At 47.1% G+C, this 19024-nt stretch overlaps 1 protein-coding gene across 3 annotated transcripts; it reads right to left on the reverse strand.

Moving 5' to 3' along the window:
* Positions 1 to 871: 871 nt before the first annotated feature.
* On the reverse strand, positions 872 to 16226 carry LOC117137057 (serine protease filzig). Of its 3 annotated transcripts, none has more exons than XM_033298271.1 (7): positions 15272 to 16224; positions 2839 to 6864; positions 2278 to 2521; positions 2025 to 2209; positions 1770 to 1885; positions 1586 to 1705; positions 872 to 1524 (listed from the first exon to the last, which is right to left on the reverse strand). In XM_033298271.1, the coding sequence occupies exons 1-7, from the start codon at positions 15501 to 15503 to the stop codon at positions 1360 to 1362; spliced, it is 5088 nt and encodes a 1695-aa protein (XP_033154162.1). In that variant the 5' UTR covers positions 15504 to 16224; the 3' UTR covers positions 872 to 1359. The 3 variants fall into 3 exon arrangements, with proteins under 3 accessions (XP_033154162.1, XP_033154160.1, XP_033154161.1); XM_033298269.1 differs by having other exon boundaries at positions 2278 to 2464; positions 15272 to 16223; XM_033298270.1 differs by lacking the exons at positions 872 to 1524; positions 1586 to 1705; positions 1770 to 1885; positions 2025 to 2209; positions 2278 to 2521 and adding an exon at positions 2531 to 2662 and having other exon boundaries at positions 15272 to 16226.
* Between the last annotated feature and the right edge of the window lie 2798 nt (positions 16227 to 19024).

Here is a 19024-nt window from a genome sequence, read left to right on the forward strand (position 1 = left end):
CTGTTAAATGGAAAACACGCAATTTGCTTGCCCCAACGAGATAAAAAGAGTCTGCCCTCCAGGACATTCCTTGCATCAGGATAATGAGAGCTGTATGCTCATGCCACTCACTCTTCGCTCTGAATGTTCGATTTGAAAATGATTTTGGCCATGTGGAGTGGAAATAGCATTGCACTTGTGTGTACTTTGTATAAGATTAATCTCATGAAATATGAATCAAAGTTAAGAATATACATTATTGGTCGAATTATGTAATAAATGTATTTAAAATCAATTAAGCTGAGAAAATCCTTTCCATTCTGTGTGATTGAACCTTTAATATAATAATAGAGATGGTGTCAAAGGATTCTGGATACGAGTGTTGACTTCAGTCTTGGTATAGCAGCAGCATTGGCATCTGGAGAAGCTGAAGCAGAGGCTCCCAGGCGCAATCACATTCAATATTCCGAATGGGAAGCTAGGGCTGACTGAAGTGGCAATTTTCAAAAAAGGAAAGTGAGCTCGCGTGGCGGAAATTGCATCAAGGCTACTGCGTCAGTTTATGTCAGGAATTGCACTGCTGTTTGAGTTTTGTGAAGCTGACATTCAATGCTAAAATACAGACATAAAAGTTTCACCTTCAGTTACTTTTATGATAAGTCTAGCTATTCTTAAATAAAAGTTTCAAAATGAAAGCGCCATGTTTGTTTTTACTAAAAAGTATGTCGTTTATTTCGATCTCTTTTCGATTGGTTCGTTCACTTAACAATTAACATATTTAGATAAAAGAATTAATAATATAAATCGATAAATTAGTAAATTCAATTGAACTAAAAACATTTGCTCTCGCTCTCATTTGAACATAACAACAATTTGCCTATGAAGATAACAATTTTTTTTTAGTTGAATCAAACGCACAAATCGCCGCGCTTCCTCACGTCACGTCACATAAATAAATAAATAGTCAAATAAATAGGCTTAGAACTAGAATAAATATGTCTTATGCCTACGGTTTGCAATCAGCGTAATTCTCATTCAGACTCTACAAGTGTTAGGCACGCGTACTCAAAAAAACGGAATCTGCAGCCATTCTCAAGCGAAATGTCGCTAACTCGGAATTTGGGAATCCCCGGCGAATGTCGTTTGAAGTGCTGCAGTTGATTTTCAATTAAGCTAATGAAATGATGGTAGCATGGAGGGGGTTCGAGGAAGGGGTCCGAGGATGCGACGTCGCATAGGATGAGCCAACTTTCCCACGCTGCCTGCCGCGACTCTTAAAACTCTACGTTCTATTTACACTTGGTGCTCCTGCCTCAGCAGCTAGTTGGCGCTGGCCATCTCTGGGATGGGGAGAAACTTGGAAACTGTGGAGGCGACTACCTATTTCACGCCCGTTATGCTGCGCAGCCACGGCTTGTAGAAGGTGGTGCGCATATAGACACCTGGCAGATACGGCGCCGCACACTTGATGCCGTGGGAAACGGTTCCGGCCAACTCGTAGCGTCCATCCGGTCGTTGCAGCACCAGCGGACCGCCACTGTCGCCCTGTCGGATAGTGAGACGGATTAGGGTACACTTTCTAAGGAAAAGAGGTCACCGAGCTCACCTCGCAGGAGTCCTTTTGTCCGTTGGCATAGCCGGCGCACAGGAAGGAGGTGAGAATCTTCTTGTTGTGTCCAGCGGTGTGGAACATCTCCTGGCAAACGCTGTTCTCGATAATCGGCACCTAATTTAAATTAGCCCCGGGTCAGTTCGCAATTCAAAGGACACTCTGTTCGCTGCGTGCTTACCTGCACTTCCTGGAGAACGGAGGGCACTCCACCTCCGTACTTAAGGCGTCCCCATCCCGTCACTGTCGCCATGCGTCCAGTGAAGTCCGCCACATCATTGGGCATGCAAATGGGCACTGTAAGCGAAAAGAGGAATAGATTAGTCTTTACTAAAGTATACATATATCATAATAAAAAGGAATAATTTTCTAATTTAGCTTTACAACTGATGATAGCTTTTACTGATGGGGCGCCATTGATATTTTGTACACTCACCTATATGGGTATCGAATTGCACTGGACTGTCCAGTTCCAGCAGGGCCAGATCGTTTTCGAACGTGGCCGGATCGTACTGCCGGTGGACGATGACGCGCTTAACATTCTTGGTCACTGAACGCTTGCTCTCCAGGTCGCCGGAAATGTCAAACTCGCCCATAACAGCCACCAGAGAGGCCAGGAATCTGCGGAGGATTGAAATGAAATCCCTGAAGTAAGCCCACCTAAACCATAAGTTTGAGTAATAGCTTACCCAGGCTGACAATGGGCGGCGGTGATGACGTAGCGGCTGGTGATTAGGACGCCGCCGCACTTGTTCTTGGTGAATAGGCCCAGCCAGGTGGACTCCCGGACGAGGACCTGCCAGGGGTAGGCGCCGAAGGTGGAGCCCTTGCCTCCGACAATGCGGCCGGACTTGACATGGGGCCGCACACCGCACTCTGTTGATGGGGAGTGAAATGCGAGGTTAGGAGTGGGGAGTGTTCGAGAAGTCGAGTCTGAGAGTTGTGGAAGCATAGAACTGGTGGGACAATTGAGTGGAGGGGGAGTGGAAAAGGGGCACTAGAACTAGGAGGGGGTATCTCTATGGGGAATGGTCTAGGTGGTCTTCTGATTACGCCGCTTGTGCTTGCGACGTGCTATATTTTTTGGATGAGTCGGAAATGCAATGGAGGATGAGGATTGAGGGTGCGGTGGGTTAGATGCGTGAGCGGTTAGGAACAGGTGAAGGGCAGGTGAGAGAACAAGAAATAGAGAGAGAAAGACAGTTGTTTCGGGTCCATGCTAGTCCATGCTACATTCAGTCCACACTTACGAATCTTCCGACCGTTGGCTCCGCCGTACGAGCTCAAAGTAGCTCCCTGGTCAATCTCGTTGTCGCTGGGATTCGGGTTAACGTCCTCTTCGTCCTCCTCGTCCACGATCTCGTCGTCCGCCGGTCTGGCCGAACTAACGGTCGTGGTCTTCACGGTGCTGCTTACCCGGCGAGTTGGCTTCTTGGTCGCCGGTCTCCGGGTGGTGGTGGTTACCTTGGCGGCAACGGTGGTGCGACGCGTCGCGGGCTTGCGAGTGGTGGTGCTGACAGCGGAAGTCTTCTTGTTGGGAGCCTTTGTCGTGACCCGGGTGACTGGTTTCTTTGTGGTTACCTTCGGCCTGGTTGTGGAGGCTGTCCTCACAGGCTTCCGAGTTGTTACTACTCTCACAGGCTTGGCTGTTCCACCTGCTCCGGCTTGGTAGGTGGCCACGGTCTTGTTGCTTCCCGGCTCTTCGATCATATCTGCCAGGGCCTCAAAGTTACCCTGCAGCGAGGCTACCAGTTTGTGAACCAGGGTGTGCATCTTGTCCTTGAGCACCACATCCTCCACAAAGGCGGGGGTAGAGAGGTCGAGATCGCTGGTCACTGCGCTTGAGGCAGCTGACATGTTCAGATTGGGGTTCCTCACCGGCGGGAAGTTGACGAAATCATTGGGCGACGTGTAGGTCTCTTCCATCACATTCTGGCCCACTTTCTCGCCGGGAACTGAGAAGGCGGGATACGAGGGCGTCGGTCCGAAGTATCCTGGGAATGCTGGTTTGTCATCGGAGGGCACTGCGTAGACGGCCTCTGTGGTGGATTGCGTGAATGCCACATGGACGGGGCTACTGCCAAAGTATCCGGGATCCTCGAAGTCGTTAGAACTTACTCCCTGTACTCCTGGTCTTCCGCTCACATAGGAACTTGTGCTGGAGGCCAGCTTGTTGCTATCGTCGCTCAAAGAGCTGTAGGTCACAAGATTTATGGCAGTGGGCTTGGGCGTAATGAGCACCGTCGGTCTGGGAGGCTTGGGTGTTCCATTGATCTGCACGAAGCCAGGCTTCTTGTGGCCATAGCTACCACTGCTGGTTGGTCTATGGGCGTAAGCGGGCGTCGATGCAGTAGCCACCAGCGGAGGCTGATAGTTGCCCGGGGTCGATCCGACAATGTTCTCCGCCGTGCTCTGGATGAAGGCATCCAGCTTGTCGTCCGCCATGAACAGTGGTGGCACATTGTCATAGTGGTAATCAACGGTGGCTGGGGGTCGTGGGGTACTCGGCCCGGTAACATAGCTGGTGGAAATGGGCTTGGCCGTTGACGGCTTCCTTCCTGGTGAACTAGCATGCTGCTCGTTGTAGTTGAGAGATGGCATCGGCGCCAACTGGTCGTAACTGGCGGATGGAGCCGAGGGCTGGTCGTACTGGCTAGGTGGAGCATCCGGCTTGTCGTAGTTGAGAGAAGGAACAGCTGGCGCAGGAGCTGCGACAGTTGTCTGTTCGTAACCCGCAGGACTGGAAGGTCTGGGGTATCCGGTCTGCTCTTGTTCCTTGTGATGAGTTGCCGATGGCTTCTTAATCTGAATGTGTGTGATGGGCGACTCGGGCACCTTATCATATCCACTGGACACGGGCTTTCTGGTGCTATGCTCGATAATCTTCTCTTGGTTGTAGGCACCGGCACTTGGCTGTGGCTGGGGTTTCTTCTTGGTGCTATCGCCGCTGATGGGCCTCTTCACGGCAGGTCGCTTGGTGCTGGGCTTGGGTCGGGGCCTGGGACTGGCCGTCACCAGGACCGGTCGCTCCGAGGAAGCATCACCCTGGACAGCGTCATACTGAGGCCGTTGTGCTGGCGCAGGAACAGCAGTTGGTGGCGAAACATAGCCAGAAGTGGTCTCCGATTGCTGATAGCCATTCGAGGTCTCATCCATCTGCTCCTGGACTTTGGTGGTGTGCGAGGATACGGATACTTCGGGGGGAACTTGAGCCTGGTAGTCACCATTTCCGGGCTGTGGGTTATAGTGTTGCATTGTCACCATTCCGATGTAAGAGGCCACTGGGCGATTCTGCTTATTGGCATTGGTTGTGGGACGCACGTATGTTGGCAGTGGCTGCGGCTCTTCCGTTTGGACCGTTGACAGCTTCTGGTAAGTGGATTCAGTACTCGCCTCGTAGGAGTCACTGCTCATTTGGCCATAACCAGCTGCAGTTGCCGGAAGATTTCCCTCCTCCTCCATATAGGACATATCCACTGGATAGGCAATGCCCATCACAGGCATCTTGTTGAACTCCGAAGTCTGTGGAGCAACTGGAGCCTCAGCATCATGGTAACCATTGGCCGGCATAGTGTGGTCCTCCAGCACAGCGGAAACATCTTCTCCGTAACCAGGACGTGCGGTGGGCATCTCAGCAGACTGACTGACAGCAGCGGAGGCATCCTGCTCATCTGAAACCTTGTCGTAGAAAGACTCGTAGTTCACTGTGGTGGTGTAACCGTAATCAGACTGCGAGTCCGACTCCTGGACCTTCTCCGACTCGTTCTCCTGGTAGAATGTGGGATCTTGGGTTGCTGGCTCAGTCTGAACCACTGCTGCTCCAGGATATCCATATGATGGGGTCTGCTGGCTCACAACATTATAACTGGGACCATGACTGGTATTGTTTAGCTGCAGGATGATAGATTCGATAGAGTCTACGTGGGTGGTAATCGAGGAAACAGTGGTGGGACTATTATGACCATTCGTTGGACGTTTGGCACTAGTGCTGGAGGAGATGTAGCTCTGCTCCGCAGGTTGCTGTTGCTGTTGCTGCTTCGGTGGTTCAGCGTACACAGGTTGGGGGCCATAGCCAGTGGAGAATTGCAGATCCTCCACGAGATCGGCATCTGCTCCGGGGTGGGTGATATCACTGTGCGTGAACTCGCCACCATCCAGGATCAAGTGGTTGTGGTGGTGGTTGTTCGTGGACTGGGCAGGCTTAGGGCTTGGCTTAGGTTTCGCCACCTGCTGTGGCTTCTGCTGGATGGGTCGCTTCATGCTCTCCGCTAGTTGGGGAACTGGTTTCGGCTTGGCTTTCTGTGTGGGTTTTGGAGTGGGCTTCTGCGTGGCCTTCTGAGTGGGCTTTTGAGTGGGCTTTTGAGTTGGCTTGGTTTTCGGTTTTTGGGTAGCTGCTGGCGTCGAAGACACCTCTTCGAAGGAGTTGGACTCAGAGCTCGTTTGATCCTGCAAGCCACTGGCAATCTTGGTGGGCACTTCGGTGGTAAAGACAATATGATGGTCATCCGCATGCTCAGGTGGCAAGGTGCTTAGCACCTGCATCACGAAGTCATCGTTTTGAGGAGGCGAAGAGGGTGAGTTGATGGTCACGGAGTGCTTGTGGACGTGGAAGTTGGGTGGCTGGACGGGCTGCTTGTTGATCTTCTGAGTGGTCTGATCGTTGGAGGCATCCGCAGGTTGGGATGGCTCCTGCTCGAATTCCACACTGGCGGAGGAGGACTGAGACTGAGTGGCCTCGGTGGATGAACTGCTGGTAGGATACGCATTCTCATCTCTTACTGGTTGCTCCGACTCCGACTGATATTCCTGCTGCTGTGGCTCATCGCCGTAAGCGCCGCTGGGTGGACTGATGCTACTGCTGCTGCCCAGTTGCTGGTAGACCTTGTCCAGGTTCTGCTGATCGTAGATGTTCTGCGACGGCTGCTGTGCCACCTGCTCCTCGCTCAGTGACTGCTGCTGCTCGCCGTAGCTTTCGAACGAGGATTGGGCTGCTGACTGCTGGAGCTTCGTCTGCTGCTGGTGCTGCTGGAAGTAGGCGTTCTGCGCCTCGTTAATCAGCGTGCTGGCCAACTCGTGGGTGGGCGGGATCTGGCAGCAGGCGCCGAAGAGGAAGCCGTCCATGCAGGCGCCCACCACCTCGCCACCCCGCTGGGCGCACTCGTGGTTAAACATGCAGATGGTGGGTCCATTGGCCCGTGGATCCGAGCTGGGCAGCGTCTTGGTGGCACGGCAGTGCTTCGGTGTGATGCGATAGCCCCCAAAGAGCTTGCGACCACCTGTTAAAGTGGCAGAAAAAGAGATAGTCATTAGGAAATTAATCGTAAATGAGAAAATTATAATTACAATTTATTAAAATTAGTAGATGAATTCAACGGCTCACTTGTTCGTGATAAACCTTTGCATGCTCGAATATTCCTTGAAGCGGGCGCAATGAGTTTCCCCAATTAGAGATTCGATTTCAAATTACCCAGATTTTCAAACAGATTTCGCTTGCCAATAATAACGACAAAGCCAACTGTCAAATTCCCCTCGGCCAAAGCTTAATTAACATTTCATTCGGGCATCTCTTCTTGGCTCAACTGTAGTTGATTGGATTATAAGTGGAGGGGGTAGTGAAAATGTGGGAAATTCCTTAAATGAAAGTGACAACGCCGTGCGGGCACATCTATAATAATGGCTCTTTTCAGTGCTAATTGTGACAAACAGCCTTGGGCAAACATCAACAGCAGCCGCCACACAAAACCTAGACTATAAGGTATATAAACTCAATTAACAGTCGCCATATTTTCCCTGTTCTCTGGGCACTGAACCCACCGAAAACCACTCCGAGGCCACCAAGTGAAAGTGGCCCTGGCTGGCAAGCCCAAGTGCTCAGGCTCATAGCAGCCACTCGGATGTCAAGGTTCATCTGCGGCCCTGGTGTGGGCAATGCTCTTGAGAGCATTTCCACCTCATTTGCCAAATGCCTTTTCAGTTGAGGAAAATGGAGAAAGGTTAGCTCGGGCTAACTTGTGGTCTTTAGACGCTTTCGGGAGCCTTGGGAAAACTATCTAATAAATGCACATATCAAATATTACGAAAGATTAATGACAAGCCTCCCTCCCTATCATCAATATTTTTTCCGTTTGGTTTAAGTTTTACAACTGCCGTTTAGAATTGATTAGTTTTTGTTTTATTGGCAAATGCAATAAACGTTAATAAATCACAATGACCATCTATTAACACTTGTAAAACGAATATTTTTAATACAGAATATTTTGAAACTAAAAATAACTTTACTAATGTTGTATATAGTGGTTTTTTTTTAGAAAGTATGAAATATTGAATTGAATTAAACCCTAAATTGAGTGTGTAAAGTATCCAAACAACGCTTAAAACCGAGCATGAAATGCACACAGGTCTCGATGGAATCAAATTGATTTTGGCAGCAATCAAACCAGAAGTGGGAAAGCAGTGCCCGCCGACTGCTGACGGGTTTATGCTGACAAATTAACACCTCGCAGACGCTCCACTTGCTCCATTGGTGCTTCACTGGTGCTCCACTGGCGTTCCACTGGTGGCCCCAATCCACATTGCGGACTGTGTCAATGTTTGGTCGTGAAATTGGAGCATAGGAACATGGGCCCAGTGCAAACACGGCCGGCGAACTAGATTCGGAGGCTTAGTGGGCAATTAGTTCGTCGCTAATTAAATGAAAATCAGAAGGTAACGAAACCGAAATTGCAGGGAATGGCCTGAAATGGAGGCAATCATGACTCAAGCCGATCGAAATTATGCCGGACACGTAGCGCCAGTGAAAGTAAAGCGAAGTCAAGTGTATTGCCCAAAAAGAAGAGAAAAAGTAGTGAAATGTAGTGCAAAAGCCGCCATTAGAATAGCAGTCAAAATATCTACGTACATACTACATAATTGGGTAAAAGTGATAGTGTTTCTGCAGACGCTTTTCTCTATTTTCGCTCTGGCTGGCCATTCATCTCCACAAAGCGATTTCGTCTCTTCTTCGCTTCTTCTAATAAAATAATAATAATTCGTTTGCGGCTTTATTTGCAGACATTTCGCATTTTTACGATTAGACACTCAAGAGCTCTTAAGTATGCTTCCGCAAATTGTTAAAGACGAACGCAAACAGCGAGCGAAAGAGAGTCTCCGAAGAGACGTGAGAAAAGCCGCAGGCGGCTGAAGAAAGAGCCGATTAACAGAAGAACGGCTCTTACAGTGGCCCTATGCTCGCAACCAACTCCAGCTAACAGAGCTAACAGAGCCACGAGACTTCAATCTCGAGTTGCGGAGTCAATGAATTAATTACCGACCCGGGGCTGACTTAATGAAGTTTGGCAGGTAGCACGACCAAGCAGGGATAATTATGCAGTTTAACATAGTTTATTTGATCTGGGCCGAGCAAATTGACTGCTGTACTACATGATTATGCAGTTTGAAAGTTACCCTCTAACTATATGCTGTAAAATCACGCTTTTACAGTGGTAAACTTATATTTTAGTTGTATTTAGGTTGTTAAGCAATCTGAGAAATCAACATTAATTTATTCAGTATGTTGAATTTATTATGCTATTATTATTATTAAATTATTAGTTAAGCTGTCTTATTTTAAAGTAAGTTAGGATTGAATACCTTATTTATTCATATTTTATTCAAAGAATAAATATTCTTTGTATCCCATATTTTGGTAGCTAGGTTCCACTGTACATGGAAGCGTGTTAATCGCTTTACATAGACCCTTGTTCAGCCAACACCTGGGAGTCAATAAACAAATCCCCCGCACCTGCCGCATGCCACATTGAGATGCCGGATTGTGTTCTACCAATCCTCTGACCCTAATTGGCGGATCGAGAATTTCGAGTCGATGCACCATAATCGCAGGCGTTTCGTGTGGCGCATGCAAAATAGGTTACAGCATCGCACCTGAGAAACACCTGAGCTACATCACCGAATCCACACACACACACACGGACACGAAGGCGAACGAAAGTGTGTCAAACGCCTGAATAAATTCGCGCCGCTTTAAAACATTTTTCGGTGCTTATCAGAAGGGGGGACCAAGATCGGAAAACACGAACGGGAAGCAGCTGCAAAATGAGATAACAAGTTTGCCTCACCGCCGAAAAAGTCGAATCAGTCGCTGGCAATGCCATTAATCATCCGAGAAAATTGGTCCCATAGCCGAATTCTGAGGCATGCCCCATGCACGGCAGTGTGTCACTTGGCCCTTGGGGCACTAAATCTATATATATACAAAAGGTATACAAAGAGACATACTATATATGTTCTTGCTTTTGGCCAACGGAACAGTTATCGTTCCGTGCAGTGAAATTTATGCGCAAGCCGCGGAATGGAAATTAATTAAATCATGAGTATGATGCCGATGCCGATGCCAATGCGATGCTGATGCTGGCCAAGATCGGCTGAAGAGAGCTGCTCTGCTTGGCATCGCGCTGCTCCGAGATTTCGTAGAACTTGTTTTCATGCCCGATCTCCGACTGACCACCGACCGTTCGACGTGCCGGAGTCCGAAGAATGTAAACAAACGGGGCGCTTTAACGGTAAATGGAAAATTATTATCGATCAATTAGCCCAAGACTGCAAAAAGTTAAAAAATAATATAACAACTTTCTTGCCCCAACATGCATCCCCACGTGTATCGTGCACACAGATCACTCTGGGATTGGGGCATCTCCCATCTTGGCCAGTTTTGCATTCAACGAATCTTGCTCTAATTGCGATGTGAAAGTGTTAAGTATTCCTGATCCGAATTGGCACAAGTTATTAACCGATCGCTGGCAATGCCAGTCAAGTGAAATCGCGGAATCGAACAAAAAGAATGTGGTTAGCAAGTTCAAAGTTAGAGTTCCTTAAAAGGTGGTGATCAGAAATAACTACCATAAAGCATATGCACTCAGAAAAATGGAGTACGAAAATAACTGAGATCAGTTGTGCATCTGAAGAAACCTCATCTGAAGAAACCTGGATTTCGAGACGAAAACGATCTCGATACGAACGAAAGATATTTTTAGACGGAAGCTGTATCATTTTTAAAATTGTGGAAGAGGGACGAAGCGAAGAAAAAATGAGAGAGAGAGAAAAATGAGAGCAAAGTCATTTGCAATCTGAGAATGATTCGATCTCGATCTGAGAATATTGAGCTTGATTCGATCTTGGCCAGATTTTGAGGTCGAAATTCTCAAATCGAGATTGTTAGGAAGCTTCTTTTCTAGTGGATGTATAGAGTTTGCGATACTGAATCACTTAATAATTCAACTATGTATGTGTTTTAACTTTATAAAAGATTTAAAATGCAATATCTATCCCCCAGTGATTTCCATGGTACAATTAATTAGAGAAACTCTTACTATCGACAGACAAAAATTCCCAAGCGATTTATTGGCCGCAGAAAAGCCCCATCCGATGGCCAGCGGATGAGGGCGACGAAGAGGAAAAAATAACCAATGTCACTTTTCATGGAATTAGCATAAAACATCTTTTCATTCATCCCAAGCTAATTTCACTTTTCCTAGACAAAAGCGAAGAAAAACTGTTTACTCCCCATGAATCGCTTCATTTGGGCTACTAATTATGACTTTGGTTGGTGGAAGCGAGAGTGGCGAGTGCAGTTTACCAGAGGTTTGTGCCATCTTTTTGCCTCTGGGTTTATGCTTTCAGTTATTTTGCTTTTTATTCATTTTAATGGGCTTTCCGTGCGGCTGTGCGTCGGTAGAGATATCTTTCCGCGATGTCATCACGCAAGAAGCTTTGGTTTCCCGCCTCGCGTGAGAGAAATGGAAAGTTTCCTTGCCAGTCTTGACCTTTCTGGTCCTGGTGGGCCTAAACAGCCATTTGGCCAACCGATGCGATCCCACTCCACATGGCTGCCGATCCGCAACCGAACACACCCATTAATCGCATTGTAATTGAATTGCTGGGGTGTGGGGTATGGGCTTGGATCAGCATAAACATAACCCGCTGCATGCTCTACTACGCTCTCTGCGAATTGGACTGTGGCGTGCGCTATATAACTAGGCCCGGCTATAAGCGATTTGCACGCGAACTCCCGAGCTTGGGAGCCACCTTGAATTACATAAAATTGGATTTGAAAGTCGCTGCGATCTCGGCGCGTCTACAATTTCCATCGATTTGCTCCGATCTGCTCGAGTGTCGCCGTGGCGAATCGGGCACAGCATCGCAGCATCTCATTCCCATTCCCAATCCGACTGCCATTCCCAATGTCCACTGACCACTTCGTGGCCATGGCTCCTCGTCCGTCGCAGCGGCGTAAATTGTAACAGTGACCCAAATAAAATTGCGGCGACGGGCGACCAAAAAGACCGGTAAGCTAACAGTGAATGTGCCCGTGCCAGTGCCAAGCTGTCTGTCTCCACTGGCACTAGTGCGCTGGCCGCAGGTGTAGGTACGAATTTTACGCATGCAATTCAAATGGCAACCGTAATTTCCACTGGCCAAACCAGAAATATTCAAGTCAACCCTCCACAGAGATGAGCAGCACCTTAACTACACTCTGCTTTCCAAGCAGACAAGATGTCCTACATTTGCATCTCTTTAAAATTAGATTAATTTATAATTATTAATTGTGCTATTTTAATCAATAAATAAAGTACAACTAACCAGACATTTAAGTTTAAATAAAGTTCTAATGACTTTGCGGTTTGATTTCACAAACTGACCAATTTGTTTTCTTAGCCAAGCGGTCAAATGTGGTCAGTTTAGCAGCCGCAAGACCACAAATAAAAATGGTTTCTTGGCTGGGTTTTGTGGGTAGTACTTCCCATTTCCCAGTGGCATAACTCGGGTGCTCCTCACGTGGGCAGCGCTGTTGGCCGTAATAAGAACGGTAATCACACGGTGTCAACCACGCGGCCAGCTCAGCTTAGTCCGATTCAGCTGGAACAGGTTCCAAGTGGTAGGTTCAGCAGCGTTTTGCAAGAGGAGATACTATTTTCTGGGTGGCAGCTCAGCTGGAATCATTTAGAGGCGGTTTCATTCGCCACTGTTACACGTGTGCGCACGACTTTGTGTTGTTTGCGTTACTGTTACAGTTTCTGTTACTATTATTATTTTATTTGGTGGTCACTTTTGCCAGGTCATGGTGCTCTGGCCCCTGATTGTTCGGCCCGAACAATGGATGGCCGGAAAAGATTCAATTTGGTGAAAATTGTGCACAATGGGAAATTTATTGAACGATTTGTGGGTGACAAAAGATGTGCGGCGAGGATGAATTGCTACCGATCGAAGCCTTTTGCCAACCAATTTGTTGGCGAATCATTTCAAATGCGATGAGCTGCTGCAAAGAGGCAGTGTGAATGGGCAGTGAAAGTTGCTTGGCCGCAATAAATGACATCATTTTTGGCAAAAGACCCGATTCCCATTCGAATTCCCATCGATACCCAACAGCACAGAGAGCCGACAATGTTTTCGGATACGAGAAGCCGCAGAATCTTCCAGCCTTTTTATGGATGCACAGAGATCGGGCCAAACTTTAATGCGTTTCGCTGCCGTCGATTTCCATGCGAAAAGCCAACCAGCGAAGAATCTGTGCTGTCATGCAGCGGAAGCCATCGCTGAGCGGAGCATTTCACTTTCACCGCCAAACATGTCAAAACAAATTCGAAGTTCGCCGTCTATTTCCTGTTAGACGGCGCATCCCATAGCTCGGCTCTTTCGGTTTGAGCCTCGTTGACAGCCCGATAACTGGTAACTACTCGGCACAGCCATCGATACCGACCAGTAGCACTCGAAACAATGCCGATGAGCTTGAAAGATAAGCCATCTGACTACAAATGCGTGTGAGTACCACGAAGTCACTACAATTGAGTAGCTACTGTTTCCAACTCCATTCACATCCGATACAGTCGTACATCTGTAAGTCGAACCGAGTAGTAGTTGCTGCCTTTATAACTCGAACAAAATACTGATCAATACATTGATGCAAGTTATTCCATTGTAAAAAACGTTCCTAAGATTCATTTATGTTTATTTATTAGTGATAACTTTTTAATTTTTAGTAGTACGTGGGTACTCTTTTAATCTTATGATATTCATATGATTATAACATTTGTCTAAAAAATTAATAACACAATAATTTGTTGCCAAAATATGTATTTGTTTCTGTAAGGCATATTCCTTTCAACCCATTCTATTCTTCATTTCACATCATTTAGCTCGTATGAGAGGTTCTACTGTAGTTTCACTCGGGTGCTCGGCGTTAGGAAGTGCAATCCATACTCGGCCCAGGTGAAATGCTCCCCGGCACTCGATGTTCATGATCTGTCACAGTTTTAATGCGATTGCGTTAAGTTTATGAAGTGTAAAATGGCTGTGGGAAAATGGTTTCAGCCCACTCGGCGGCCCAGAAGAAAGTCAAATGTCGCTTTCACATTAATTGCATGTGGCGGAGGGCAGAAGTCGAAAATATGTGGAATTGGTATTCGTAATTTGCATAGACCGAGAATCTTGGCCCGAGTGTATAGCGTATAACGGGGCGACAATTAGCCAAACGAGAAGAAAAGAGTTATGAATTGATTTTTAAGTAGCCAACTGCCGAGAGCGATCAGGCTGGCCAGCAGCCTGAGATCTATGTGGAGCAACAATTGACCAAGTCGATGATCGGACAGCGGTAAAAACGTGATCTTGAAATTACATCGCTGTCGAACGTCGGCCATCGAACACTGTCCATCAGTCAGCGGCAGCAGGGGTTTCAGCTGCAAGTCCAAGCTTCCTTCCCGCAGGCCGAGGCTCAAATTACCGCAAGTCAACTGCAGGCGGTGTCGACAAGTGCAGCGGCGCTCTTGGCCATGGCTAAAACCACGACTGCAGCGGCTGACAGCGACAAGAAAGCCGCACCGCAAACTGGCACACGCTTCCATCAGAATCGGTGTGGTGTGGTGTGGTTTGGTTTGGTTTGGTTTGGTTGCTGGGCTGCACTCAACTACCACGGCCACTGGCCAAGACATTTTCATTTCGCACGCGTTTTTCCTGAACTGCTTTCCTGGTTTTCTTTCTATGCAAACAACGCGCCTGAATAGAAATTGAAAATTGTTTTACGTGTTTCGTACTAATGATCAGGTGTGTATGTGGCCGATGATTGGCATTTGCCGACTTCCACCTCGCTGACGCAGCACAGTTCTGCGATTGCTGGCTGGCCAGCGGAAGTAACAGTAAAAACTGTCACAAGGAAAGTCGACGGCTGTGCCTAACATCTCCGAGGTCTTTTGTGGCCGCTTTGTGGCCGTAATGTAGCATAAAACGAACCAAATAATTGCCAAGTGCGTGGAGTGTGGAAAGTCACTCGAAGAGCACCATCTACAGCCGCAGTTTTCTGTGCCAAAGTTTTTCTGATTCATTTATTGGCACAAAGGCATAGTTTTGTGCTTTTTTTTGCCACGAGCATTGTCAACTTGGCCAGGCCAAGGCATTGAGTGAAAGCCCCCGTTGGAGGGGATGAGTTGGGATGGCTAAGTGAGCCAAAGTGAGGCAGCAAAAGCAACTGACACGATTCGATTTGCAGCGACATGAGCTTGCAATTTGGCAAATTGATTTTCTTTGCCTTAATTCTACATTTTATTGTGTGCTAAACTTTCTTCTCTACGCGGCCTTTCATCGGATCGATGGATCATTGCGCAGGCAAGTCAATGAGCTAAATGGTCTGTCACTTACCGCCATTCGTTTCAATTGATCTAAATCCACTTGTTGTCGGCACAAATGATGCGACTATTATTATTAAACTTGTTAAAGCGATGGAAAGTAGTTGTGGTCTTGTTGTTCTCGTCGCTGTCGTTGCTGTTCTCGTTGCTGCCATCGCCGTTGTTGTTGTTGTGGCCGCTGTTGTTGCTGCCAGTGTGCAGCGGGACAACGTCGCCGTTGAGGCCGGCGTAACCCACTTAAACATGTTTGCTGCTGGACTGCCGGACACCTGCGGGGAGTTCTTGGCCTAGACCGTCTGGCAGCTCGTTGTGATAGTGATATGCGCCCTGCTTGTTTCGAAATCGCCACCGAAAATCGGGCGTGAGTGCGAAAACAGTGTGGCAGCGGAGCGCGCTAAACGAAAGACTTAGGCGACGAACGCGAATTGAGTTGTAACTATGTGGATCCGATTCCGATTTCGATTAAATTTAATTCGGTTTTATTGCGACGACCGCACTTTCTTTGGTCAGCTGCGAATTTACAGTTGCTCGCACCAAAACACTAACACACTGCACCACATATATAGTATCTGGTATCGGGTATCTATATCGTGTATCTTGTATCTTGTATCAGCGACCATGCGTCCGGTCGACTGAACGCTCCGCGTGTATCTGACTGCCTGATTGCGAGTTGGCCCGAACAGCGGCCAAGATAACGGACCTTCGCCACTTTTGTGGGGAAAACTTTCACTTTAACGCGGGAGAGCGCGTTTCCAAGAGAGCCGAGAGCGAGCGGTACGTGAGAGTATTTCCATTAGGCGTCGCTTAAATGGTAAACATTTCTAATTCGGCGTCTGCTCGGCTTCTTCTTCAGCCGCTTCTGCTGCTGCTGCTATTGCTGCCTTTGCCACCGATCAGCGATTCCTGTTTTCTCCGCCTGCTTTCTTTCGCCCAGTCGCTGCTCTTTCTCTCGGCGTCCGTACGCGTGCGCGCCTCAAACCCAACTGAATCGGTTTACAGCGCGGCCTTGCGGTTAAGAGCGCTGCGCCGACCGCCTTAACAGTGTCGCTGGCTGTTGCCGCAGCAAGATGCGATTGCCGCTGATGCTGCCGCTGTTGCTGATGCTGATGTTGATGTCACCCCCAGAAGAACGTTGCCGCTTTCGCCTGCAGCGATCCATGTGACCGATATAACTGCCTTTTAAGATCAAATTGATTTTAAAGAGTTCTATTCAGCTTTTAATGTAAATTCAAGTTATTAAGTATTTGCTTTTATAATGATTTTTAAAGATTACTTACACGGAAGTACATTATCTACGTTATTTAATAAATGGAAAGGCGAGATATTTTCGATAAGTTCAAACAGAATACAGACAAGATTAGCGATTCTTATATTAAAGTATACATGCTGCAGCATTAAACTTATAATAATTAGCTTAAGCTGCAATTTACCGTTTAAAATTAACAACAAACTTGTACATATTAGTTACATAAATAAAATAGATGTACTATTAAAGTCGCTGCGAAGCCGTCAATAAATTAGTAAAGTGCATATTATTTAAGATATTATCTTCGACCCTCGAAGTCAAGTTATTATATAGTACTTAGGTTAAGCCATCGATACATAACCATAATATGACAATGCTGAACTCCGAGTTGTAAGCATCGAAAGTGCGAATTGAGATCCATGAAAATTGCATTGGCACGCAGTGGGTCAACGGAGGTTATTCCCCCTGCGAGCCTGGCAATTAGTGGCCCGCAAAACACCGGCAAAAGTTGGCGGCTAATAACGGTCATCTAACTATTTGTCCAACTGGCCATGTGGTCATGTGGCCATTGTGACCATGCATCCACTGGCGGCCAGGAGGAGGTGCAACCTGTCGATTGGCATTTCCTTGACCCAAATTTCACTGCGCGCACATGAGACGCGAAGCGGCTGGAAAATCCGGCGGCCACGGCGGTTTGTTATTGTTTGGCTTTCTTGGCTGGGCCTGGCCTGGTCGGCGCTACAATGTCGGGGGTAAACGCCTGACCAGGCTGGCATGGCACTGGTGGCTGCCCAAGCGTGGACTCCGCTCCGCCATCACGATCTTTGTAGAATTTCACTTTCGTTATTGTTGTCGCCGCTCGCCGTTTTTTCTGTCCACTTAATGTTTTTCTGTATGTATATTTTTTCTGTGCATTTCTCGGTTTGTTTTTTGTTTATTTTCCCGTGGTCAGCCCATCGAAATGGAAAACGCAGTGAGAGCCATGGACACCAACTGATTCGGACATGCCGGTCACGTGGGTGGTGGCACAGAACCAGTTGGGGTTGAAGCTGTTGGCTTTATTATTGAGCTGTCTTCCCATGATTCATTAGATGCGGTATTACGACACCAGGGCCACGAACGCGCCGAATTATGAACGATTTTAAATGATTTTAGCATAATCAACGGTAGGGTAACTAAGACAAAGACCCTGCGCAGCGTCGACTTTCTCTCCATTGGCCAGTCGCCCCTCGGACAATGGAGCTCGCCCAAGAAGGTGCCAAAATAAGCAATAACAAAACCCAAAAGCGAACTTTTAACAAATGGCAGTGGGGCGACACCAACGATTCGCACACCAAACGATGAAATATTTGAAGCCATTCTTCGATCGCATCTGTTTCAGATGCCGCCACTCCATTGATCAGGGAATATTGGGTTATATAACCGCTAGACGTGGCTAAGCTAACCAGATCCAGGAGATAAATGAATCTCTTCAAGTTAAACAAAGAAAATCTGAATTTAAGTTTGAAAATGTTCTTAATGAAGCGAAATCAATTTACAGACTATTAGTTAATATCGATAAAAATAAACCAATTATTATGATTTAAGGTACCACCCAGAATATTTCATACTATATCATAAGTAGACCACTTAGATCTAATAATACTATATATTTTCCATATTTTTTCGCCAACTCTTTTCTTATTTTTTATTGCGAAATTCGATGGTTTTATCATGCTAATTGCATGCCCACTTGATTTTCGATTTGCATACAGATATCTCTCAGCGATGAGCCGTCAAAATTTCTATTTCACAGCTGGCCAGGTAATTTGCAGACTAAGCAGAAATATCGACAGGGGGCAGAGCGATCTCGGCGATCGATGAAAACATCAACATAATGATGGGTGAGTGAGCGACAAGTGTGAGAAATTCAATTTCAATTTCAATTTCAGTTTCCAAGACTGCCAGGCTGCTCATTTGGCGACTGCAGAAAGTGAAGGTTTCGGTTTTGGACAGCATTACTGGGATGTTGCCATATCAACGCCTACCAAATCGCCGATTCGCGATGTGAGTTCCCCTTGGCTTACAGTTTATTAGCTGCTATTAATTTGTTTTCAACGGCGTCGATTGAAAACGAAAGATCATAGTGCCGGCTGTCTGGTCTGGTCAGTGGTCTCCGGGCTGTCTGGAAGTCGTTGCTGGATTAGGACCCAATTAATCAAAACGGGGCGTCGACATGTATTTTGATTTATTGCCAGCAATGAGTGGCTTTCCATTTTGCAGCCTCAAAGGGCCGAGCTGTGGAGTTCAGTAGCCCTCAGGTTCGGTATTTGGTGGGGATCTGTGACTAATTGAAAAGGCAATAATTTCACTTTTAGCAAGTGGCTGGTCATGTTTGCCCACTAAGCCAAACAAGACAGGGCAGACGAGAAAAGAAACTACGGCGTAACAAATGAAAGTGAGTAGCAGGCAAAAAGCAGCAGAAACTACAAGTGACATACAGCCAATGATTGTTAAGCCAATGTATGACATGTTCGCTGT

This window comes from Drosophila mauritiana, chromosome 2R (assembly GCF_004382145.1).
Source record: "Drosophila mauritiana strain mau12 chromosome 2R, ASM438214v1, whole genome shotgun sequence".
Classification (NCBI taxonomy): Eukaryota; Metazoa; Arthropoda; class Insecta; order Diptera; family Drosophilidae; genus Drosophila; species Drosophila mauritiana.

Excerpts from the sequence above, each read along its gene's own strand:
- LOC117137057 (XM_033298271.1), bottom strand. The coding sequence starts at position 15,503 with ATGTTTAAGTGGGTTACGCCGGCCTCAACGGCGACGTTGTCCCGCTGC. Across the intron at positions 2,522-2,838 it reads AGCCAACGGTCGGAAGATTC|ACTCGACTTCTCGAACACTC; the intron begins GTAAGTGTGGAC and ends CACAACTCTCAG. Across the intron at positions 1,886-2,024 it reads GCAATTCGATACCCATATAG|TGCCCATTTGCATGCCCAAT; the intron begins GTGAGTGTACAA and ends TTTCGCTTACAG.